The sequence below is a fragment of the Leucoraja erinacea genome, chromosome 8 (genome assembly GCF_028641065.1).
Source record: "Leucoraja erinacea ecotype New England chromosome 8, Leri_hhj_1, whole genome shotgun sequence".
NCBI classification, from domain to species: Eukaryota; Metazoa; Chordata; class Chondrichthyes; order Rajiformes; family Rajidae; genus Leucoraja; species Leucoraja erinaceus.
Window position 1 is genome coordinate 39892297 of NC_073384.1, and position 26472 is coordinate 39918768.

General features: G+C 44.3%; 1 protein-coding gene across 1 annotated transcript in view; it reads left to right on the plus strand.

The window, feature by feature from the left end:
- The window catches only part of ryr2a (ryanodine receptor 2a (cardiac)), a 426354-nt gene that overhangs the window by 294519 nt on the left and 105363 nt on the right, over window positions 1–26472 (plus strand). The window contains exons 51-62 of the mRNA XM_055640013.1: window positions 1979–2119; window positions 7966–8129; window positions 9291–9369; window positions 10062–10151; window positions 11383–11520; window positions 12668–12745; window positions 15032–15107; window positions 16882–17005; window positions 17796–17911; window positions 19979–20043; window positions 21418–21539; window positions 26107–26156. Of these exons, the coding sequence (XP_055495988.1) occupies window positions 1979–2119; window positions 7966–8129; window positions 9291–9369; window positions 10062–10151; window positions 11383–11520; window positions 12668–12745; window positions 15032–15107; window positions 16882–17005; window positions 17796–17911; window positions 19979–20043; window positions 21418–21539; window positions 26107–26156 (1243 nt within the window). The remainder of the gene's footprint in view (window positions 1–1978; window positions 2120–7965; window positions 8130–9290; window positions 9370–10061; window positions 10152–11382; window positions 11521–12667; window positions 12746–15031; window positions 15108–16881; window positions 17006–17795; window positions 17912–19978; window positions 20044–21417; window positions 21540–26106; window positions 26157–26472) is intronic.

Genomic DNA, 26472 nt, shown 5'->3' on the forward strand with positions numbered 1-26472 from the left:
TCCCTAGGCTAAATATTTCTTAAACGTTGCGATAGTACCTGCCTCAAAAACCTCCTCCAACAGCTCGTTCCATACACCCGCCACCCATTCTTTGATCAATTTACCCCACAGGTTCCTATTAAATCTCCCCCCCCCCCCCCCCCCCCCCCCCCCCCCCCCCCCCCCCCCCCTACTCTGGGCAAGGGTTCTTTAGTCCCTTGCTAAATGCTGGAATTACAAAAAACGTACCTGGCTGGAGGAACTCAGCGGGTCAGGCAGCGTCCCTGGAGACCAAGTCTGTATCTATGAATTCTGTATGTTACATGAGATTTGAAACTATTCTCCTGGGATACGCTAATGATGTCTGGTGGGTTAGAAACAGTAGAAGGGTCCCGCCCCAAAACCTCATCTATCCATTTTCTCCAGAGATGCTGCCTGAACCACTGAGTTACCCCAGCACTTTGTGTCTTTTATTGTGCATCTGTGGAATTCTCTGCCTCAGAGGGTGGTGGTGGCCGGTTCTCTGGATACTTTCAAGAGAGAATTAGATAGGGCTCTTAAAGATAGCGGAGTCAGGGGATATGGGGAGAAGGCAGGAACGGGGTACTGATTGGGGATGATCAGCCGTGATCACATAGAATGGCGGTGCTGGCTCAAATGGCCGAATGGCCTACTCCTGCACCTATTGTCTATTGTCTATTGTAAGCCAGCATCTGCAATTCTTTGTTTCTACATAACTTGCCTTGGGGTTATTTAGTGATGCAGTGGATGTTTTTTGAATGTGCAGTGCTGTCAAGGGGTGAGTTAACCAAATAGTTAATGTGATAGCTGTGGAGCAGAACACAGAGCTTTATAAATGTTGGAAGCACAATTCTATGCGCCACTGACAGTGATACATGTCTGACAACGTATTAGCTTATTCAGTCCTTTGGGCCTGTGCTGACTCTCTGAAGGAACAATTAATTAATTTTACACCTCATGGGCCTGTGGATTTTACCTTTTTATAGAGTTGCAAGGTGTCGGAGATTACCATTCAAATGTACCTCATTGATTCCTGAGGTTGCTAAGTATGTTGTATAAATGCAAGGAATGCTTTGCTCAGTGCGAGATAGAGTCACAAGGTTAGAGAGTCTTGCAGTATAGAAACAGGCCCTTTGGCCCATCATGTGTATGCCAGCCCTTTTGGCCATCTACTCTAATTCCATTTGCTCCCAGTCTTGGAAAGATACAGACATATCTTTAGAATAATTTTATTCTTTTTTCATTATTAATACAATAAAGTATTAAAATAAATCCTGCTCACCTTACCACAAGTTCATTTGCACTCTTGTACATACCTCAGAGTGCTATACTTGAGAGAGGTTTGGACACTGATTTATGGCTGGCCTTCTTGTATAAAAATAGGAAATACTATGAAACCGGGAATAAGCCATTTGACTCTTGTGTCTCGGAGTAGACCTTGTGTCTGCTCCACCATTCATTAGGATCAAGGCTGATCTTTTCCATGGTATCACTCTCCTGGACTAGCCTACGTCCCTAGATTCACTTAATATTAACTTGATCTCTATCCTGAGAAATTTCTGCATCTGAGCTGCTTTCGCCTCCTGGGTAGTGAAATTTCTTCCTCTCTCTTTCCTGAATGGTCAATCTCTAACCTCATTATGAAGACACAAGGAACTGCAGATGCCAAGAAAATGCACTGAGTGCAGGAGTAACCGAGTCAGGCAGACAGCATATCTAGAGATGCTTCCTGACCTGTTGAGTTACTGTGGCAAATTGTGTCCAATTTCATTATCCTAGTTACAAATGCATCAGCCAGATGAACCACCAAGTCCGCATCTATGAATTCTGCAGGTTTACAATGAGATTTTAAACTATTCTCTGGGGATACGCAATTTCATGTAATGTATATATTGGTAGGTTAGATACAGTATAAGTTATGTAAATTTAAAATAAATTACTCTCTGCTCTGTAACTATCTGTCACTTTTCTCTTTCAGTTACTGACCATTCATTATGAAAGATGTTGGAAATATTACTGCCTCCCGGGAGGTTGGGGGAGTTTTGGAGCTGCCTCTGAGGAAGAACTTCACTTGTCGAGAAAGTTATTCTGGGGAATTTTTGATGCCCTGTCCCAGAAGGTACTTGGTGGGGGGAAGAACAGAATCTTTGGGCTTCAGACTGACTAGACACCATACCATTAGCTCTTTTTAAGTTGTTACTTTTGCTAATTGATGTCAAACTTCGCTGAAGCAGTCTGGATTAGTAATGCAGAAAATAATTTTAAGGTAGGAGTGGCACAGTTGCACAGCAGTAGAGTTGCTGCTTCACAGCGCCAGAGACCGGGTTTCGATCCTGAGAATGGGTGCTGACTGTGTGGAGTTTGTACATTCTCCCCGTGACAACGTGGGTTTTATCCGGGCGGTCCGGTTCCCTCCCACACTCCAAAGACATGCAGGTTTAAAGGTTAATTGGCTTCAGTAAGAATTGTAAATTGTCCCTGGTGTGTAGGATAGTGTGATTGTACGATGTGTCTGCTCGGACTTGGTGGGCCAAAGGGCCTGTTTACGCTCTGTATCTCATAAAACTAAAAGCTAAAACTAGTCAAATTTTTCATTTTCCTGTGTTTAATAATATGTAGACTATGTCTCTGGTGAAAATGTTGGAAAGAAGGCTTTTACTCTGGGGAAAATACTGCTCCTGTTCCTGCCATTAGGAAGAAAATAAACTACCTGGCATTTAGAATGTTCATTCAATGATGAGAATCAGGAAATTTTTCATCCCATAGGTTGCTGTGGGTTAATTTGAATTAATTTAGTGCTGAATATTACAATAACATACAAAGATAGGGCACAAGTAAAAAAACTTGTCACATTAAAAATTCCAGTCATCTGGAACTGGAGTAGTCCTGACCTACCATCTACGCCATTGGAGATGCGGACTATCTTTAATCGGACTTTCCTGGACTTTATCTTGCACTAAACATTATCTCTCTGTAAATTTTGGTAATGTAAAGGTCTGAATCGTGTGGCTGGAAAAGCAGCCACCATTCCAGTAGTGGAAGGCGTTAATTTAGATGGATAATATACCCCAGTTTTTCAAATAACTGTTTTGTGGCTGTTATGGTTTGTTTGGCCAATTCCAAAGTTTTGCCCACAATAAGTATGTCATCTAGATATGCTATGACCATGTGTTTTCGTTTCTGTAGAAACGCTAGGGCTGGTTTCAAAATTTTTGTGAACAGCCTGGAGGTTGATGTTAACTCACTTGGCAGCGCTCTATATTGTCAGAGCTGTCCCATCCAGTTGAATTTTAGGTAACATCTGTGGTCACCTCAATAGGCACTGAATAGTAAGCATCTTTTAAATCGATGCTAGCCATGAAGTAACCTTTGGAAATCAATTGTTCAGCAGTAACAAAGGTTTCCATTTAAAAATGAATATATTGTACAAATGTATTCAATTTGGTCAAATCTATGATGATGCGACAACCACCATCTTTTTTGTTTTTGGTAAAGATATTGGACACGAATTCTAGCGGTTCGTGTTGGGATTTTTCAATTACCCCTTTTGCGTAAAGCCGCTCCAGTTCAGCATGCGCTGATGATTTTTCTTTACCTGAAAGTACGAACATTCGGTTCGGTACATGCTGAACTGGAGGGCTGTATTTGTGTATAAATTCTATGGTATATCCCTGGATACTGCTTAAAATATAAGTGTCGGTAGTTAACATGCTCCATGCATCCAGAAAGAAGTGTAATCTCCCCCCAACCTCCATGCTCCCTGCAATTTGTAGGGAACCAGACCCACCTACCTCCATAGTTACCAGTGGCAGGTTTACTTCTTTTTGTAAATCCTTCGTTGATGTCTGGGTTTGTGGTTGGGTTGATGTTGGAAGTTTGCGTATCTTCCAAGAAGGCCGGCCTGGGCCATGGCCTAAAAAACTCATGTTCGGTGTACCGGACCTTCGAGCTTTCACCAGTCAGTCTTGTTCTACTGGTGGGTGCGTAAGGGTGCTGTTTATGGCAGTTGTAGGTTTTTGATGAAGTCTCTTTAATAGCCCCAGGGTTTTTGCCTCCTCATCGAGCTCCTTGACTTGCTTTGATAGGTTACCTCTAAATAGTAAAATTGGTGGTTTCACGTTTCCAGGTTTTGCACAGACCTGCGAATTTTGGGTTTAGAGCAGGTCGGATGACACTCTTCCTGATGCTGTTTATTTCATATTGTATGTTGCAAAGCAGTGCCAGTGCATCCTGTTGGTCCTGCGACATGTCCTTCTCATCTACTGTGCGGGCGAAAGCTGTTATTCCCGCTGTTCGGAGCTTTAGTACCTTTTGGAGTTTGACATCCATGTCTCTAACTCCAGCTCCGATATGTTTCCATATGCAATTATTTACAACAGGAACATTCAGGGATATACAGTTACCCGGTGCCAAGTGTTTTGCCGTGGTGTCCAATACAGCCTGTTCCTGTAGCTGGTTAAAGGCCATATAATCTATACTGGCAGCTAGTTTTTCTTCCAGGTTTTGGCCAGTCTGGTCTGGCTGTATGAAGTTGAACACCATGTCCAGTAGATTTTCATGTTCCAGCACCCCTTGCACACTTGATTTCTCTTCTGCAAACCCCTCTTCAGGATCAGCCCAGAACTGACCCCCAGTGCTCCCCTCTGACGAGGGAGATGCACTGTGCAGCCCTACAAGAGGTACTGCTGTGGGTTTAACATAGTGCCCACAGTGACCAGACTCCATCTCCCGGAGCCTGTCACGTTGGAGCAAATGCTCCACACATCGCTCCATCCGGCTCCAGCGCTCACAGTCGCTGGCGGCTCGCGGCTGCTATAAGTCGGACTCATCTGAGTCAACGACTTTGTTGGTCTTTTGTTTTGCCTTACCGCCCGGCCGCGGAGTGGATCTGGCTGGTGCGGAGGCGAAGTCGGGCACAGCTGTTCCCATTACGGGTGATTCATGTGCCGCTGGCTACCCGCAACTCCGCGGTCCTCCCCCGCCAGCTTTGTCGCAGCCCTTGTTGTTTTCTTCGACTTGTCCATTGACTCCCCACCTGTAAATCAGTATGGGAACAACACAAAAGACAGCATAGTAAATCAGTATGGGACTTCCACACTCCACCTGCATGTGGACAAATAGCTTCCTGTCGGGTCGCAGCCAGAGAGTCAGAGTGGGCCATCATACATCCACGGCCCTCAGCCTCAGTACCGGCTCTCCACAGGGCTGCGTGCTGAGCCCCCTGCTCTACACCATCTACACACATGACTGCACCCCCGCCCACCACAGCAACACCATTGTCAAATTTGCGGATGACACTACGGTGGTGGGACTCATCTCCGGGGGGGACGAGTACGCCTACCGGGATGAGGCGGAGCAGCTGACAGTGTGGTGTGAAGAAAATAACCTGCTCCTCAACACCTTAAAGACAAAGGAAATAATAATAGACTTTAGGAAGAATAAAACGGACATGGTACCATTGATTATCAGAGGGGACTGTGTGGAGAGGGTGGCGGATTTCCGCTTCCTGGGAATCCATATTGAGGAGGACCTGACGTGGAGCGTGAACACCACTGCGCTGCTGAAAAAGGTCCAGCAGAGACTGCACTTCCTGAGGGTGCTCAGGAAGAATAACATCACTCAGAGATTGCTGCTGTCCTTTTATCGGTGCTCCATTGAGAGCATACTAACATACTGTGTATGCGTATGGTACACCAGCTGCACAGCGGCTCAGAGGAAAGCGCTCCAGAGGGCCATTGACAATGCCCAGAGGATTGTCGGCTGCCCTCTCCTTACCTTGGAGGACTTACACAGTTCCCGCTGCATCAAAAAATCCCAGAGTATTATAAAGGACATTTCCCACCCCGGACACTCCCTGTTTGAACTGTTGCCGTCAGGCAGACGGTACAGATCTACAAGGACAAGGACAAACAGACTTAAAAACAGTTTTTACCCCACTGCTATAAAAGCACTAAATGTAGCCGCCAAGGAACGCAGGGGCGATACATACTAAGGGACTGTGGTACACTGTGAAATCGACAGAAGGATGGAGGGTTGGGTGTTTATGCGTACTATTTTCATGATATTTATTTTAGTTGTTTATCTTTTAATATTTTATCTTGTATGTATCGTTAGCTTTTAGAAATGTTTGAATGGTGCACTGACTGGCTGACATTTTTTAATTTCGTTGTACATGGTTCATGTTACAATGACAATAAAGAAACTATTCTATTCTATTCTATAGTATCTCTTACCTGCAGGTTCCGGCTTTTAAAACTGCCACTGCGGGGGAACGTCATTCCACCCCGCCTGACTGTTTCGCAATGCGTGTCGCGATATAACACGCATGCGTCCTGGCGGGGTTCTTCACGTAGTCACTCACGTGACTCCGAAGTAAAATAGAAGTGGTTTGTTGAAAAAAACCCTTTATGATTGGTTTTTAAATAAATTTCAATGTGAATATGCCAGTCACCAATTAAAATCATGAGAGGAATAGATCGGGTAGATGCACAGAGTCGCTTGTCCAGAGTAGTGAATCGAGGACCACAGGACGTAGGTTTAAGGTGAAGGGGAAAAGATTCAATTGGAATCTGAGGGGTAACTTTTTCACACAAAGGGTGGTGGGTGTATGGAACAAGCTGCCAGAGGTGGTAGGTGAGGCTGGGACTTTCCCAACATTTAAGAAACAGTTAAACAGGTGCATGGATAGGACAGGTTTGAAGGGATAGGGACCAAACGCAGGCAGGTGGGACTAGTGTAGTTGGGATATGTTGGCCGGTGTGGGCAAGTTGGGCCGAAGGGCCTGTTTCCATGCTGTACCACTCTAATTTGGCTACATTGAATTCTTGCAAACAAGACATAAGATGACATGCAAATTCTACCAGGGCAGGTCAGTGGCACAACTTATAGAGCACCAGAGACCCAGGTACGATCCTGGCCACGGTGCTGTCTGTGGCGAGTCTACATGTTGTCTGTGATTACGTGAGCTTCCTCCAAGTGCTCCGGTTTCCCCCAATGTTGAGCTCTGTAAATTGCCCTTAGTGTGTAGGAAGTGGGAGACCTTGCAACATTTAAATGGAAGTAACAAGGATATTAGTTTATAGATTTTTTTTGTATTATGGCACCTATGTGTATTGTGTTTACAGGCCTGTTATGATGCTGCAAGTAAGAATTTAATTGTTCCATTCTCAGTATATCTGACAATTAAACACACTTGACTCTTGAACCTCTTCACAGATTCATAATTTGATTCTAAATGTCCTGGGAATGTGGGAATGTGGAACACAACCAGTTACTTTTTTTCAGATGCTGACCAAATGAAATTGGGTGGATGGAACTGTGGATAGACGTGCTTTATTTTCAATGGTTCAGTGGTACTTTTTTATCACATGCAATTCCTTTTTTGCATACAGTTCAGTAAAAATCTTACTATACATAGGCAAAATCATACTCAAGTACAAGAATATAAGATAATAGATTACACCGAGCCAGTACACAAGTCGCCACATATCCGGCACCAAATGGTACCCTTCAAGTTCAAAATTGTTAAAAATGTTAGAATATTAATTTGGCCATAAAGGGCAATACAGTGGCACAGCGGTAGTTGCTGCTTTACAGCACCAGAGACCCGGGTTTGATCCTGACTACGGGTGCTGTCTGAAGGGAGTTTGTACTTTCTCCCAGTGACCGTGTAGGTTTTCTCCGGGATGCTCCATTCCCTCCCACATTCCAAAGATATTCCAAAGGGTTGTCCCTAATGGTCCCTAATGTGTAGGATAGTTTTAATGTGCAGAATGAACGCTGATTGGTGCAGACTCAGTGGCCGAAGGGCCTGGTTCTGCACAGTTTCTCTAAAGTCTAAAAGTAAAGTCTAAAGTCCTGGTGGCGCACTGGGTTGGTGATGCAGAGGTCGGCCTGGCCATGCAATGTTGTCGATGTTAAGAAGAGATCAAATGGAAGGTTATGTTCCCATGTGTTTTACTGCAGAAGTATGAACATGAGTTGTTTAAGCTGGCTCTGCCTTGCCTGAGTGCAGTTGCTGGAGCCTTGCCCCCAGACTACATGGAGTCCAACTATGTGGCGATGATGGAGAAACAGTCTTCAGTGGACACCGAAGGCAACTTCAACCCCCAGCCTGTCGCCACTTTAAGGTTTGATTGTGCTACGTTTGAGCGCTCGAGATTTTACAAACTTCATTCATTGCTGCTCACAACATTCTGATCAGGAGCAGTTTTTACCTGGGTGGATATGTGGCTATACCTGGGTGGACAGGTATCTATACCCGATGGATGGTTGGCTTTACCGGAGGACAGGTGTCTATACCTGTGTTGGCAGGTGCCTTTACCTGTCGACACAGGTGCTTTTACCTGTCGACCCAGATGCCTTTACCTGGGCAGACATATGGCTTTACCAGGGGAGTCAGGTGCCCTTACATCGGCAGGTGACAGGGACCTGTATCTGAGCATGTTCCCGATCTTTATGCTTATCTTTGATATGCTAATATAAAGCAATGGTTGATCCCAGGTGGTCATGTGAGAGTAGCAGATTAACTGAGGATTCACCACTATCTCCATGTGGAGCTGAGAAATATGTCTGGGGTAATGATGTAAAACATCTTATGGGCCCTTTTAATCGTTGCTGGTTATAGGAATTCCCTGGAAATGCTGTTGGGGTAATAAACCTACATCTTACTCCTTTAACCTACAATAGAAGAGTAGAACAGAATCTAATGATGCATGGTCCCTTTTCTAGCTTTAATTTGAGCCACTATTTTACTCCACACTCTGCCCTATCTGCACTTCACACTAAACTTGCCAATGGGATTTGGTAGAGGTGAAGTCTGAACAGTTGAACCCATGATTGAATGTTTTGTATAGCATCCTGTTGAGTAAAAAGGAGGGGAGGGCAATCCAGGATGACCACAGCACAGTGGCGCAGCAGTAGAGTTGCTGCCTTACAGCAGCAGAGATCCGGGTTTGATCCTGACTACGGGTGCTGTCTGTACAGAGTTGTACATTCTCCCTGTGACCACGTGGGTTTTCCCCGGGTGCTCAGGTTTCCTCCCACATTTCAAAGAAGTGCAGGTTAATTGGCTTCTGTAAATTGTCCCTAGTTTGTAGGACAGAACTGGTGTATGGGGTGATTGCTGATCAGCACGGCTCGCTGGGACAAAGGGCCTGACTCCACGCTGTCTCTCTAAACTAAACTAAACACCGGATTGATAATATGGTTGCAAATTTCTTACCAATTACTTAATCATAAAAATGTAGTTGAGGAAATAACCAGTGTTGTTTGTTCACTTTCACTGCCAGTGTAACTCTCCCGGAAAAATTGGATTATTTCATCAATAAATATGCAGAGCACAGTCATGACAAATGGACGATGGACAAGGTAAGGCAGTTAATTTTATTTTTTATTCCTTTCTTGGTTTAATGGTGGTTCAGATTGCAGCCTATTCATGCCTTTGTCACTTTAGGTCTTGGTCCATATTTCCCAGTCCATTGCCTCGCTGATCAATTATGAGTTCAGCTGAACTCATTATCATTCGGTTCAGCTGAGCTCAGGGAGTTAGTAGGTCAGATTGAACCTCCACTGCCGTCTGTGGCAATGAATTCCATAGACAGACCACCCTGATAACGATCTTGAGATAATGTTATGATAATAAATCTGTCGCTACAAAATCTAAATAATATATGTTTTTGCAGTATTGCATACATTTGTTTTCTCCCCATTTTATTGCATATTAATTTATGATATGGATGCATTCTGCCAATGATGAGAACCTTGGACTATCTTTAGTCAGACTTTACTGTCTTTATCTCGCATTAAATGTTCTTCCATTTATCATGTATATGTACACTGTGGATAGCGTGATTGTAATCATATATAGTCTTTCTACTGACTAGTTAGCACGTGACAAAAGCTTTTAACTATACCTTGGTACGGTAAACTAAACTAAACTAAATCTAAACTATGACCAAACTCGTCCTGACCATGTTGACTGTCTATAGTAATCCCATTTGCCCCATGTCCCTCGGTCTTCAATCTAACCCAGACTGCAGCAAATGCTGTTCTTTTTCCAGCTAACAAATGGATGGGTGTATGGAGAAACAAACAACGAGATTACCAAGGTTCATCCTTTGTTAAAGCCATTCAAGCTTCTGTCTGAAAAGGTGAGTAGGCAGCCCACTTTATCTCATGCATCCACTTTCATTCTAAGGGGAAGATGACATGTTAACAAAGGATCTTCCTGCCACTTGACCCACTGAGTTCCCCCAGCAGCTTGGTTTTTGCTCCAGATTCCAACATCTGCAGTCTCCTGTGCCTTCATCACATACTTGGCACTACCTGTTGTCAACAAGTTCCAAAAACAAGTGCGGAGACTGGTAAATCACTTGTTGAATGCAGTAACCCACACACAAACCAAAGTTCAGTTCCACAATGATTATCTCTATTCCCACTGGGCATCTGTGTCTGCACCATCCACAGTCCTATTAGATGACTACCTCTGGCACTGCCTTTAAACTTATAGCAGACTAATTTAGTGTCATGTACAGCAGGACACAATAAAATCCACCATGGCATATAACATCGTGTTGTTAGCGGGCAACCAAACTGTCCTCTCACCAACTAGAGAGTGGCCCTGATCTCCCATCTACCTCATTGGAGACCCGCGAGTTATCTTTAATCAGACTTTATTTTGCACTAAACATTATACTCGTAACCCTGTACACTGGACGGCTTGATTGTAATCATGTATAGTCTTTTTCACTGGATAGCATGGAAAATGCTTTTCACTGTACCTCGGTACACGTGACAATATTAAACAAAACTATCTTCTTCCCTTCATTATCAGACACTTGAACAAACTTCTCATATGCTTGGGATACATTACCCAATCTACCCTGTTGCAACTCTTGGACTTATTTTTTATCTGCACACACTCTAGTTGTAACACTCTAGTCTGCACTCAGTTAATTTTCTCTTTTGCGCTACCTGATGTATGCATGTATTTTGCCTGGGTAAGACGTCGAGATGCACATGTCAATAATAAACCAGTATCAATATCAATTTCACACGAATCTCACAGAGTAATCATTACACCTACTGAAATCATCACACCCATGGGTCTCGGATGAGATCCAATTATTTTAGTTTTATTAATAAATCTGATATTGCTAGGTACGTATTAGGTGCATTATCCATGCAGATCATGGCTTCAAAGTCCTTTCTTAAAAAAATAATTGTTAATTCTAACTTCTACTTGCCAATGTTTTACTGCCTCACTTCTCACATGAAAAAACACATCAGTATTTCTCCATGTAATTTCCTTGGGTTTTTTCCAAATCGTGATACACAAAATGTAAATGAAAAATTACTTTTTTTTTTCTGATTAACTTCCAGGACAAAGAAGTGTATCGTTGGCCAATAAAGGAGTCCCTGAAAACAATGGTTGCCTGGAGTTGGACAATAGAACGGACTCAAGAAGGAGAATTCATGGCATTGCATCATAGAACTCGCCGAATATCTCAGTCAAGTCAGGTTAGACTAGTTGAAGGATGTGCTGGCATTGGAGCGGATCCAGTGGAGGTTTACGTGAATTATTCCAGTGTGATTGGGTTTACATATAATGAGTGTTTGAAGGCACTTGGCCTGTACTCGCTGGAGTTTAGAAAGATGTGGGGAGGATCTCATTGAAACTTACTGAGTAGAGTGGATGTGGAGAGGATGTTTGCAAGACTAGGATAATCTAGGACCAGACGCCATAGCCTCAGAATAAAAGGACGTACCTTTAGAAAGGAGATGAAGAGGAATTTCTTTAGTCAGAGGATGGTGAATCTGTGGAATTCATTGCCACAGATGGCTATGGAGGCCAAGTCAATGGATGTATTTAAGGCAGAGATTAACAGATTCTTGATTAGTAAACTTGTCATGGGTTATGGGGAGAAGGCTAGAGAATGGGGTTGAGTGGGAAAGATAGATCAGCCATTATTGAATGGCGGAGTACTTAATGGGCTGATTGGTCTAATTCTGCTCCTGGCACTTATGAACTTATTTGGATCGGCCCAGTAATGCCACTGTTCTTTCCTCCAAACAATTTAGAAATCTTTATGCATTGAATTCATGAGTTACTTGAGTCTTTAGTTAAATGAATTTTGGAATTGCAGCTAGTTTTCATCACCACCACTGTTTGCCCTCCTCTCCATTATCTGAAAGGCCTAGATAGAGTGGACGTGGAAAGGATGTTTCCAGTAATGGGAGAGTCTAGGACCAGAGGGCATAGCCTCGGAATAAAAGGATGTACCTTCAAAATAGAGATGAGGAGGAATTTATTTCGCCAGAGGCCAGTGAATCTGTGGAATTCACTGCCATTGACGGCTGTGGAAGGCAAGTCTTTTAGTATTTTTAAAGCGGAGATTGATAGGTTCGATTAATAATGGTGTCAAAGGTTACGGGGAGAAGGCAGGAGATTGGGGTTGCAAGGGATAACCAGATTAACCATGATTGAATGTCAGTTTAGACTTGATGGGTTTAATGGCTTAATCCTGTTCCTGCGTCTTATGATCTAATAAAAAATTAAGTTTGACCTCTTCATTTGCTGCCCTTTACTGCAATTGAGGCATGAGGTGTATACATCTGCTCAGTTTTTGTACCTACTGTTACAAATGTATTTGTGCTTATTGCTCAGGTGTCTATAGACTCTGCTCATGGTTATAGTCCTCGTCCCATCGATATGAGCAATGTTTCGCTTTCCAGGGACCTGCATGTAAGTTCTACTCGTTGCAGTTGGTTCTCGGGCAATGTGTTGCGGTGCCCGAGAAAAATTGCACTACAGTGCTTATGCTTTGAATTGTCGTTTCATATTGATTGTTACAACGGGTTTTGCATTGACAGATTACATACACCCACCGCACCCTTATTTTTCATCCAATGATATTCAATGTTCTTGATTAGTAAGGGTGGCAGGGGTTATGGGGATAAGGCTCGAGAATGAGTTTAAGAGGGGAAGATAGATCAGCCATGATTGAATGGCAGAGCCGACTCGATGGCCGAATGGCCTAATTCTGCTCCTTCCAAGAGTTATAGGCATTCAGCACCTTCTGTGTAAAAAACACCTTGCCCCAAGTTGGCTCACAATCCTTTCCTGCCCCACCCTGCTCACAGGTCTTTTGCCCTGTGCACACCAACCCCACGCCCATGCAGATCGGCCACCCCAGCTGTTTAATTCCTTGATGATTTCCTGACTTTCCACACTATCTGTTCCTGACCTCTTGGCCACAAACTCAACCTGAGGATCTCCAATCCTCCACCAATCTCCAATCCTAACCAGTCCTCTCCCATCTCCTGAGCCTCACTCCTATCAATATCCACACCCTCCCTTCTTCGATGGCCCTCACCCCACCTTCGAAAGGATCTACAAGAGTAGCTGACTCAAAAAAGCAGCCAACATCATCAGAGACCCACACGTCCTTGGTCACAATCTCTTTTCACTCCTGCCATCGGGAAGGAGGTCCAGGAGCCTAAAATCTATAGCGTCCACTTCAGGATCAACTTCTTCCCTACAACTAAAAAGCTATTAAACACTACAACCTCCAAACACGTTCCAAACTACATCGACTTAGGGGGTATTATTATTTACTTTGCGCGCACGCACACACACACACACACACACACACACACACACACACACACACACACACACACACACACACACACACACACACACACACACACACACACACACACACACACACACACACACACACACACACACACACACACACACACACACACACACACACACACACACACACACACACACACACACACATTATATACTGAACTTTTTTGTTGTTAATTGTGGATGTTACAGAATACAATGTTTGTATAATTGTTGTGTTGCTGCAAGTAAGAATGTCAATGTTCTATTTTGGGACATATGACAAAAAAAACACTCGTGACTCTTGACCCCCCCCCCCCCCCACCCTAAATGATGATCCACCCCCATCACTCTCCCCCTCCCACCACCCTGTGAAGAAGTGGTGATGAAGTATGTAAAGCTGAATCACCAGCACCATGAAGGCACTGAAATTTGCCCTTTAAAAGCACCGTAAGGGGGGGCAACATTCAATTTTGGTGCAGCGGGATTGCGGTGGTAAACGATCAGTATCTCCATCTCCACCTCTGCAGAAATTAGTCATCGTGTTTTGGGGCGGCACAATGGCGTAGCAGTGGAGTTGCTGCCTTATGGTGCCAAAGACCAGGGTTTCATCCTGAGTATGGGTGAATGGAGTTTCTGTGTTCTCCCTGTGACCACATGAATTTTCTCCGGGTGCTCCGGATCCCTCCTACACTTAAACATGCACAGGTTTGTAGTTCAAGTTCAAGTGAGTTTATTGTCATGTGTCCTTGATAGGACAATGAAATTCTTGCTTTGCTTCAGCACAACAGAACATAGTAGGCATTGACTACAAAACAGATCAGTGTGTCCATATACCATTATATAAATATATCCACACATGAATAAATAAACTGAAAAAGTGCAAATCACAGATAATGGGCTATTAATGTTCAGAATGTTGTCCGTGCCAAGTTTAATAGCCTGATAGCTGTGGGGAAGTAGCTATTCCTGAACCTGGTTGTTGCAGTCTTCAGGCTCCTGTACCTTCTACCTGAAGGTAGCTGGGAGGTGACTGTGGCCAGGATGGTGTGGGTCTTTGATGATACTGCCAGCCTTTTTGAGGCAGCGACTGCGATAGATCCCCTCGATGGAAGGAAGGTCAGAGCAGATGATGGACTGGGCAGTGTTTACTACTTTTTGTAGTCTCCAGGGCGCTCAAGTTGCCGAACCAAGCCACGATTAATTGGCTTTGATTAAAAAAAAGTATAAATTGTCTCTAGTATGTAGGATAGTACTAGTACTAGTGTACGAGGTGATCGCTGGTCAGCATGGACTGAAGTGGGCTGAAGGGCCCGTTTCCAATGCTGTATGTCTAAAGTTTAACGTTGAAAGTGGTGACATTTGATGACATTCCTTTGCAATTTACTGCAGGCAATGGCAGAGCTTCTAGCTGAAAACTACCACAACATCTGGGCAAAGAAAAAGAAAAACGAATTGGAAGCAAAAGGTAATGATGCATGTTGTATTATCATTAGGTTACTGTCAGCTTATCGTATTTGAAAGGATTTTAATGATTCGGATCTCATTCTGGTTATTTTAAGTGAAAATTTAAAGTAACTTATGACTTGTCAAAGATTGTGGCAGTGTGCTGCAATCAACACATCACTTTGGCAGATCATGAAACTTATGGAAAAGCCCCCTCCATAACTCCTTCACACAATTTGGCCTGTGATCCCTGTTCGAAAGGAAATAACCCTGGGATCTGATCACTGAAAGAGTCAATGTCAAAGAAAGTTAGAGCGTGGAAACAGACCTTTCAGTCTACTGAGTCCATGTCGATGTTCAACCACTCACTTAAACTAATTCTTCATTCATCCCATTTTATTATCTCCATATTCCCATCATCTTTCCCCACTCCCCTCCACAGTGGAGGCAATTTACAGCAGCCAATTGTGGGAGTAAGCCGGAACTCCCGGAGGAAAGGCGGAAGGGGAGAAGGTAAAACTGGGCTGTGCGGGGCTGGGAAACGATAAGGTTGGAGGCTGTGGAAGGCAGACAGCCGGGAGTGATGAAATCAGAAATGGTGTGTGAGATTAAGGCCTGGTGCTCGTCTGTGGGATCACGGTCCAAGGATAAGTAGGAGAACATGCAAACTCCACACAGACAGCAGCCGAGGTCAGAATCGAACACAATGTTTTGCATTCCCAACATTTTACTTTTCCACAACGAATCCTTGACAAGTAAATGGAGAGTGTACACACGCATTGAAGGGAAAATAATAACATCGATTCACAAAGAAAGTAGAGACACAGCTATTTTGGGAGTGTGATTTGGGAATGCAACATCATTGTGCTGAATTGACTTTGCAGGTCTTCTGGGTGAGGTGGGGATTAAACCTGGGATGCTGGAGCTGTGAGGCAGTGGCTCTACCCTCTGTGCTATTGTGCTGCCTTCTGAATGTTTTTATTTCACTTATGAACTTATGAAAGTAAATTCACCACAGTGATGTTAGACTTTGCAGTCGCAAATCGCACTCCCGAAATGGCTGTGTCTCTGCTTTCTTCATGTTCATGTTATTCGAGCAGAATTAGGCCATTCAAGTCTACTCTGCCATTCAATCGTGGCTGATCTATCTTTCCCTCTCAACGCCTTCTCCCCACAACCCCTGACACCTTTACTAATCAAGAATCTATCAACCTCCACCTTAAAAATATTCTTTAACTTGGCCTCCACGACAGTCTGACTGTTGCAGGCACTCTCTGACTAAATAAATTCCTCTTCATCTCCTTTCTAAATGTCCGTCCTTTTATACTGAGGCTATGTTCTCTGGTCCTAGACTCACCCACTAGTGGAAACATCCTCTCCACATTCACTCTATCACAGGCCTTTCACTATTTGGTAAGTTTAAATGAGGTTCCCCCTCATCTTGCTCGCTGGAGTTTAGAAAGATGAGGGGGGACCTCATTGAAACTTATCGAATGAATAACAATTCTTTACTAACTATTTTACCATATTATAATCTCTAAAAAAATGTTCTCCTGTGACCACGTGGGTTTCCTCCAGGTGCTCCGGTTTCCTCCCACACCCCAAAAGGGTGTGGGAGTAATTGGCCTCTGTATATTGCTCCTAATGTGTAGGAAGTGGATGAAAAAGTTGGATAACATAGAACTAGTGTGAACGGGTGACCGCTGGTCAGCATCAACTCGATGGGCTGAAGAGCCTGTTTCCATGATGTATCTGCATCAGATTTTTGATCCTTCTGTTCATTGTCTTACACTCAGGAGGAGGAAACCACCCATTGCTGGTACCCTATGACACACTAACAGCCAAAGAGAAAGCCAAAGACCGGGAGAAAGCACAGGAAATCCTCAAGTTCCTGCAGATCAATGGCTATGCAGTCTCAAGGTATGAAGAGCAGCTTAGGGAAGGCTTCAGTATCAGATGTAGTGCAAATGTGCAAAGTGAATTAACTTTATTGTCGCATGTACCTAGGTACAGTTAAACGCTTTGTTTTGCATACAACCCAGTAATATCATGGACAGTAGCCACTTTTTGATGGTTTATACAAAAGGACACAAAGTGCTGGAGTGGGTCAGGCAGCATCTTGGGGGGACATGGATAGGTGATGTTTCAGGTGGCGCAGCGGTAGAGTTGCCGCCTTACAGCGCCAGTGACCCGGATTCAATCCTGACTATGGATGCTGTCTGTATGGAGTTTGCACGTTCTCCCCGTGACCTGCGTGGGGTTTTCTCCGGGATCTCTAGTTTCCTTCCACACTCCAAAGACGTACTGGTTTGTAGGTTAATTGGTTTGGTATAATTGTAAATTGTCCCTGGTGTGTGTAAGATAATGTTGGTGTGTGGGGATTGTTTGTTGGCGCGGACGCGGTGAGCCAAAGGGCCTGTTTCCATGCTGTATCTCTAAACTAAATTAAAAAGAGTCCCGACTTGAAATGTCACCTATCCATGTTCTCCAGAGATGCTGCTGCTTGTCTCACCAAGTTACTCCAGAACTTTGTGCCCTTTTCATTTAAATGACTGGTTATTCTACTAAGTAGGATTCAGTCTGAAGAAGGGTTTCGGCCCGAAACGTTGCCTATTTCCTTCGCTCCATAGATGCTGCTGCACCCGCTGAGATTCTCCAGCTTTTTTGTGTAACCTCCTTTTCTAACTGGAGTTTGTTTATGTCCCCCCAGGGGTTTAAAAGACATGGAGTTGGATACACCTTCCATTGAAAAGAGATTTGCCTACAGCTTTCTTCAGCAACTCATCAAATATGTTGACCAGGCTCATAACTACATTCTGCAGTTTGGTAAAGTCCACATTGACCTGTTATGAACATATCAGATTCCAAATGGGAGCGGTGATTTCATGCTCATTTTTACTTTCGATTTTACTGTAGAGATAGAGCAGGGAAACAGGCCCATTGGCCCACCGGGGCTGTGACAACTAGCGATCACCCCATACACTAACACTATCCTACACAACAGGGACAATTTACAATTTACTGAGGCCGATTATCCTACAAACCTGCATGTGTTTGGAGTGTGGGAGGAAACCAGAGTGCCCGGAGAAAACCTACACAGTCACAGCGAGAACATGCAAAGTCCGTACAGACAGCACCTATGGTCAGGATTGAACCCTGGTCTCTGGCGCTGTGTGGCAGCAACTCTGCTGCTGTGCCACTCTTCCGCCCCTTAGGTTCTGTCATACTTGAGAGATGTACCTGTCATGGAAGAATACTCGGAGGAGACTTACATGAAGAACAATGGGGCAGTGTAGATGATCTGGGAAGTGTGTTTAAGTTGATGCACCATTTTCCATAGATCTGGGCAGTTGACCCAGGAATACCAGTTCAAATCCTGCCATGAACAACCATAATCCCACCATAGACATTCCCAAAATTTCCACGAGTCAAGAGTGTTTTAAGCCCCTGTCCCACTTACGTGTCCTTGGCACGATAATTACGCAACCTTGTGGTCACGTTGAACCTCGACGGTCCCGTGAAGGTCGCGCGTGACTTCATTCGACCGCACAGCCATCTGGAGCGCGTGACGTCATTTGAAGATGGACGCAGAATGCCGGAGTAACTCAGCGGGACCAGCAGCATCTCCGGAGAGAAGGAATGGGTGATGTTTCGGGTCGAGACTCTTCTTCAGTCTGAAAGAAGGGTCTTGACCCGAAACGTCACCCAGTCCTTCTCTCCGGAGATGCTGCCAGTCCCGCTGAGTTACTCCAGCATTTTGTGTCTATCTTCAATTTTCTTGGCCCCGCTCTGTGAGTAGAAGTGGGGGCGGAACCGGACCTCAACGGCCGTGAGCCTCAGGCTGAGTTCGGCGATCGTTTGCCTGCTTCTGCTGCTGTTGAAGGTGAGACGTGACATTGCGTTGGGCCAGGGTCTTGGGCCTGTCCCACTTTGGCCGTCAGTTCCGCGACAGGCCGTTGGCGTGCGAAGATTTCATTCACTACAAATATTTTGGAGCACCGCGCGATGTCACGTACAACTACATACCCCTCTGCGCTTCTCAGTGGGATCGGCCCCGCGCGGCCATACGATGCCCGTGCTCCTCAACGCGACCACGAGGTCACGTAATTTGCGTGCCAAGGTCTCGTAAGTGGGACAGGCCCTTTATTGTCATATGTCCCGAAATAGAACAATGAATTTCTTACTTGCAGCAGCATAACAGACATGTAAACATAGTACTTAATAGATACCATAATAAACAACAAATTCAATACATAAAAACAAACAAACAATATAATACAAAGACAAAAAAAGTCCCTACTGCAATCGAGGGAGTTTGTAGTTCAGAGTTTAGTTGGAGCTTGTAGTGTTCAATAGCCTGAAGGTTGTGACTGAGATAAGCTGATACAGGACATCAGGGAGTTGTCTATTCCCACCAGAATTGCATCTTCACCTCACCTAGCAAGTCAAACGCCTGGAGCATTGGAGGAATTCTCATGAGAATAGACAGGTGAGGTGGAGATGTAATTCCAGTGGAAAAGCCGAGAAGACTGTAAGGTGTCTGAGAATTCTGCCACAGATCACGTTCCTTCTACCAGTTCCCACCTTTTTTTCCTATCGTGGGTGTTGCATAAACCTGGGAGATCAATCAGAAGAAGGAAATAATATCGTTCTGAAAACAGAAATCACTGCAACTTTCAATCAACTTCCAATTACCAAGAGTAAAATATTTCTGCATAAAAATGTGATTGTGCCTGTCTCTATTCTGTTTATTTCATATGCCACACTTGTGCTTGCTATTGTTCCTGGACTGTTCGCATTGCGTCTAATTTTACAATTTCCAATTCTGCTTCTGACACTTGGTTATGTTCATGGCTGCTGTGTCTCATTGCTTGATTTTGCCCTCGCTTCCAGATCTCTGTTGCACAACAAGAGGTGAAAAATTTGTGCATGAACAGGAAATCAAGTTCTTTGCCAAGGTACTGTGTTTTGAGGGGAAAAGTTGCAATCTATTTCAGGTTTATTATTGTCACATATGCTGCGGTACAGTGAAAAGCTTTGTTTTGCCTACTGTCCAAACAGATCAGATATTCCATACATAGATACAATCAGGTCAAACTCAAGTACGTCATAGACACTTCTCAGGGAAGAGCAAGCAAAGAGTTGATAATCTTTAACGCCATTTCACTTGTTGGCATTTATTTCTGTTTGTCATGGCTCTGCCCAACACTATCTCATATATATATATATATATATCCTGCTGTACCCTTCGTTAAGCTTACACATTATCCGCAACACGACCAGTCTTCATACCAATGCCGCTTTAGTATCACATGTACAAATGCACAGCAATATTTATTTTTCCATACAGTTCAATAAAGTATAGCCATACTTAAGCACAACCCCCAATTAGTACAAAGTGTACAGGAATAGTCCACTGAGCCCGCATGCAAGAGTTGCCAGATTTTGGCGCCATTTGTTCAGTCCTGTCTCCTGATCGGCGCCCGATCCAGGTGACCCCCAGGCTGCTCCAGCCGTCGCCTTCATCCAGATCATCCAGCGAACCGTCGACCCTCTCCTTGCCCAGCCACCTTCAGCCTTTGTGTCCCGGGGAGTGCCTCCAGCAGCCGACCTTGAGGGTGCGAAGGGTAAGACCCCGGTTCACCCTCCTACCGGCCCTTACTCGTGCATCTGCTGGCTCACTCCCCTCTGGTTGTCCGGTCATCGGGGGATGAGCAGGGGTTGGATTGTGCAGCCCCCTCTACAGGCCATCGCCCACCAGTGACCATCAGAATAGTGGACTGTGTCTGCAGAAGCAAGAGTTCTGAAATTAAGGCAGACGTTACAAGAGTCAAGTCAAGAGTGGTTTATTGTCATATGTCCCGGATGGAACAATGAAATTCTTACTTGCTGCAGCACAACAGAATATGTGAATATGTAAGCATAGTACATAACGGGGAAAAAAAGAAAAAGTTCAACAAATAACAAATATAGTGCAAATACAAATAATAATAGAGTATTTTGCAGTTCAGAGCTCAGAGCTTATTCATTGTGTTTAATAGCCTGATGGAAGAAGCTGTTCCTGAACCTGGACATTACAGTTTTCAGGCTCCTGTACCTTCTTCCTGATGGCAATGGTGAAATGAGTGTGTGGCCAGAATAGTGTGGGTCCTTGAGGATTTTGGCTGCCTTTTTGAGGCAGCGACTACGATAGATCCCTTCGATGGTGGGGAGGTCAAAGCCGGTGATCCAGAGAATACTTAAGCAACCAGAGGCATCGATGAAGCAAGAAAATAAAATGGAAAATTATGATCTGTGGTTTGACATGTACTGAATGTTCTTCTTATTTGCAGGTCGTTCTTCCTTTAATTGACCAATATTTTAAGAACCATCGTCTGTACTTCCTGTCGACTGCAAGCAGCCTGCTGAGCAGTGGAGGGCATGCATCCAACAAAGAAAAGGAGATGGTAACAAGGTAATGTTTGAATGTGCATCGCAGTCTATGTTTGGAGGCAGCACGGTGGCGCAGTGGTAGAGTTGCTGCCTCGCAGTGCCAGAGACCCACTTTCGATCCAGACTATGGGCGCTGTCTGTACGGAATTTGTACATTCTCCCTGTGACCACGTGGGTTTTATCCAGGCGCTCTATTTTCCTCCCATATTCCAAAAGACATACAGGTTTGTAGGTTAATTGGCTTCTATAAATTGTCCCTAATGCAAAACTGGCAAAACATGGAACTAGTGCCTGTGTGATTGATGGTCAGTGTGGACTCGGTGGACTGAAGGGCCTGTTTCCATGCTGTCTCTTTAAACTGAGACTAAACTAAACTAAAGTAAGTAGTGGGGTGGGGTGTGGAGGGGAATGTTTTATTGATGGTCATTTTTCAGGTTAGTTCATTAACACACACATTTCCAGTGGGCGGCGCGACTCACGTCGCAGCGGCCTCTGCAGTCCGTCTGTCTTTTTATTATTTTCTGTCTTGTTTTAATGTAGTTTTTATTTTATTTGTTTTGACGGGGTATGTGTGTGGGGGGGCGGGGGTGGGGAAACTTTCCCCTGCACGGGAGACCCGACCTTTTCTTTGTCGGGTCTCCGTTGTCGTTGGGGACTGCAACGTGGAGCGGCCTCCGGCAGGAACGACCTGGGGCTCCAGTCGCGGAGCTGCAGACCTACTCACCATCGTAGAGCTGGCCGAGTTCGGAGCGGTGGTGGCGCGCTGCTGTGACCTGACCCCCGGAGATTCGGAGGCTCCAACCGCAGGTCTGGCAGACAGGAACATCGGGAGCCCGTGGGTCCCTGCTGGGAGACCGCTTTTCGGGGCTTCCGCAACGGCGACTTCTCCCGCCCGAGTTGCGGGGTTGAAGATTACCTGGAGCGGGGCCTTACATCACCGCCCCGCGCGGCTTGGAATGGCTGCGGGACTTTGCTAGCGCCCGCCGGGGGCTCCAACAACAAGAACCGGAGCGAGGCCTTGCACCACCCGGCGTGGCGTTAATGGCCGCGGGACAATTACCATCGCCCGCCGGGGGCTTTGACTCTGACATCGGGGGGGGAGAGGGGAGTGCAGGGGAGAGATACATTTTTTGCCTTCCATCACAGCGAGGAGGAGATGCGCTGTGATGGATGTCTGTGTAAATTGTGTTGTGTCTTGGGTCTTTTTCTTTTTGTATGTATGACTGCAGAAACAACATTTCATTTGGACCTCAACGAGGTTCAAATGACAAATAAAATTGTATTGTATTGTATTGTAGTTCAAATTTGACAAGATGGGACATTTAGTCATAAGTAACACAGCATGTGCAGTGACAATCAACCACCCATCTACAACAGATAAGAGTCCGACCCTTCAGATGGAAATCGACCCTTTGGTCCACATGCCCATGCTGAACAGGATGCCCCATCTACATTAGTCCTACCTATCTACATCTGGCCCATAGCCCTCTAAACCTAAACCATAAGTCTAAACTTTACTCAGTAGCGTAAAGGATTAGAAATTCTAAACTAATATGGTCACATATTGGCTTAGAATGTGGCACTAGGCAAATCAAAATATGCCTGGTGCCACATTTATTTTACATCCCTAATAATAAACCATGATCAGTTCTGGCAGTCATTAGTCTTAGAGATACAGCATGAAAACATGCCCTTTGACCCACTGAGTCCACGCCGACTGACGATCAGCCGTACACTAGTTCTATCCGACACACCAGGGCCAATTTACAGAAGCCAATTAATCTATGAACCAGCACGTCTTTGGAATGTGGGAGGAAACCAGAGCACCTGGCAAAAACCCACGCGGTCACAGGGAGAATGTCCAAACTCCATCCAGACAGCACCCATAGTCATAATAAAACCCAAGTCTCTGGTGCTGTAAGGCAGCAACTCTACTGCTGTGCCACTGCGCCGCCCATTTTTAACGTTTATGTATTTGGATGTTCCTTATTCCATTTTGATTTGCATGTAAATCTACAGCTATTCATACAGTCACATTATAGTCAAAAAAAGAACCTGCATTATACTTTGCAATTAGAATTAGAATCTATGCATTAATATGGAACTGTGTTTGGACAAATATGAGTTTGGTTATGTTAAATCGGCTAGTAATTTAGTTTAATTTAGAGATACAGCATGGAAACATACCTTTCATCCCACCGAGTCTGTGCCCACCAGCGATCACCCCGTACACTAGCACCATCCTACACACTAGGGACAATTTATAATCTTTACCAAATCTTACCAACTTGTACATCTTTGGAATGTGGGAGGAAACCGGAGCATCTGGAGAAAACCTGTGTGGTCACGGGGAGAACGTACAAACTCCGTAAAGACAGCACCCATGGTCAGAATCGAACCCAGGTCTCTGGCACTGTAAGGCAGCAATTCTACCGTTGCGCCACTGTGCCACCTACATGTTGAATGGATCTTTATATCATTTTGCAAGGTTTTTTTTGCAGACATCCCAATTTAATTGTAATTTAAACCCTTGCACTTCCAAGCAGAGGCTGATTCATGGCAATCATTTCTGTACCATGTGATCAGAGTGCCATCTAGCGAGAGGATTTGGTAGAAGTTCAATAATTTTAACGGAAGAAATCACAAGAGGGAAATAGGTCAATTTATTAAACAGGTGTGCAGGGACTCTCCTTTGTGTTTCACCAGTAAGGTAGTGGCGTAGTATTCTTCCAGTATGAGGGAAACAGAATGAGGGAAATAGGACAATTTATTAATCAACTATAAAGGGCATACTAGCGACGATTGTATTGAATGATGGAACAGGCCTGGAAAGGCATTGGTATTGTTTTGTCCCTGCAACATTCAGGAGTGCATTCTAAATTGCACCTTGCCTCTGGAGAGGGACTTGGATTTCCAGCCTTTTCTCACAGAGGTGACAAAGAACTTAACTGGAAATCCTATGTACTATATACAGAGTACTATGTTTACACCAAAGATAGACATAAAATGCTGGAGGTACACAAATGCTGGAGAAACTCAGCGGGTGCAGCAGCATCTATGGAGCGAAGGAAATAGGCAATGTTTCGGGCCGAAACGTTGCCTATTTCCTTCGCTCCATAGATGCTGCTGCACCCGCTTAATTTTTCCAGCATTTTTGTGTACCTTTGATTTTTTAGCATTTGCAGTTCCTTCTTAAATAAAATGCTGGAGCATCTCTGGAGAAAAGTAGAAGTAGCATTTCAGATCGGAATCCTTCTATTCACCTATTCCTTTTCTCCAGAGATGCTGCCTGACCCTCTGAATTACTCCGGCACTTTGTGTTTATCTTCGGTATAAACCAGCATCTGTAGTTCTTTCCTATACACTCTATGGTTTACATATCTGTTGTGCTGCTGCAAGTAAGAATATCATTGTTCTGTTTCGGAACATACGACAATAAAACACTCTTGACTATTCAATGTGGAATAGGTGTTATCAACACTGGTTGCCACGAAGAAAACCCACACGGTCACGGGGGCGAGAACGTATATATTCCATACAGACAACATCTATGGTCAGCATCAAGCCTGTGTCTCTGGCGCTGTCAGGCAGCAATTCTACCGCCGTGCCACTGTGCTGCCCCAACTACTCTGAACTCAAAGATTTGTAATGGAAGGAAATTCCCCAAAGACATGAAAAAAGAGAGGAATTTAACTTGCGTTTGCATGAGTAGAAGTTTTGATCTTGGGCAGTTGGTGGATCAGAAGTGCAGGGCAAAGGTCAAGGAGTTCTCCAGAGACAGTAAGGAGAGGGAAAGACCTGCCCTCATCCTCATTTCATTTAACAGCCGGTTGTACTGGACATTGGCAATCAGTTTGGGACAGGTCACTCATATCCTAATTATGTCATTGAATAATGTGTAATGATAGTTAACATTGGTACATTTGAAGTTTGGGGAAATTAAGGTAATTAATTGTGTGTTGGGAAAAAAAATTAACTTAAAATTATGTCATTAATCCATCTGATTAATATTGAGTACAATTGGTGTGAAATTGTCAAGGCAAAATTACACATTCTCTTTCTTTAATAAACTTAAGTTTACTAACAACAGACCTGCTTGAAAGGATACAAAGTGCTGGAGTAACTCAGCAGGTGAGGCAGCATCTCTGGAGAACATGGATAGGTGATGTTTCGGGTCAAGATCCTCCTTCAGAAGCTTCAAACAGACTAAGAAGATACCTTGACCCAAAACGTCACCTATCCATGTTCTCCAGAGATGATGCCTGATCCACTGAGTTACTCCTGCACCTTGTGTGTTTTTGTATATTAACCAGCATCTGCAGTTCCTTGTTTCGCCAGACCTACTTGTATCATTTTAATTAGAGCTTTGCTTTTGGCTTTCCTTGGGATTTGCTTATCTCTTGTGTTCTTGTGTTACAGACTCAGCAACATTTCTCCAAAATTCTGTGATGGTTCCTTGCTGTTTATTTAGAGTTTACTTTTTTTCATGATGTTCTCTTCACTGAGTAGGCTTTTGTTTCAGCTGTTTCCTTCTTCTGTTTTCCTTCCCCCTCTGTCCTTATTTCCCCACCCTCCCCTCTCTACTTCAGCCTCTTCTGCAAACTCGGAGTGCTTGTCAGATATAGGATATCACTGTTTGGTAAGCAACAGCATGAATGAATGAAGCATGGCCACCTATTGTTGTCTTACCATGTGCACGCGTTGTTATTTGGCCTGTAGCGTGGAGAGTTTTGCACGTTTTAATTTTTACTTTGAAGAATACCTTTGAAGAATTGCTTTGAAAAAATAATTTTTGCTTTGAAGTCTATCCTTTGCATCTTGTACCCTGTTCTTCCAGTAACTGTCACTTTCTCCAGGTGCTGTGCCTTGCCTATGCTTCAGCCAGTCCCTGTCTTTGCGACTGATATCTGATTGTGATGGTTCTTTGAAATTTAGACTTCTTATCAATAAGCTGA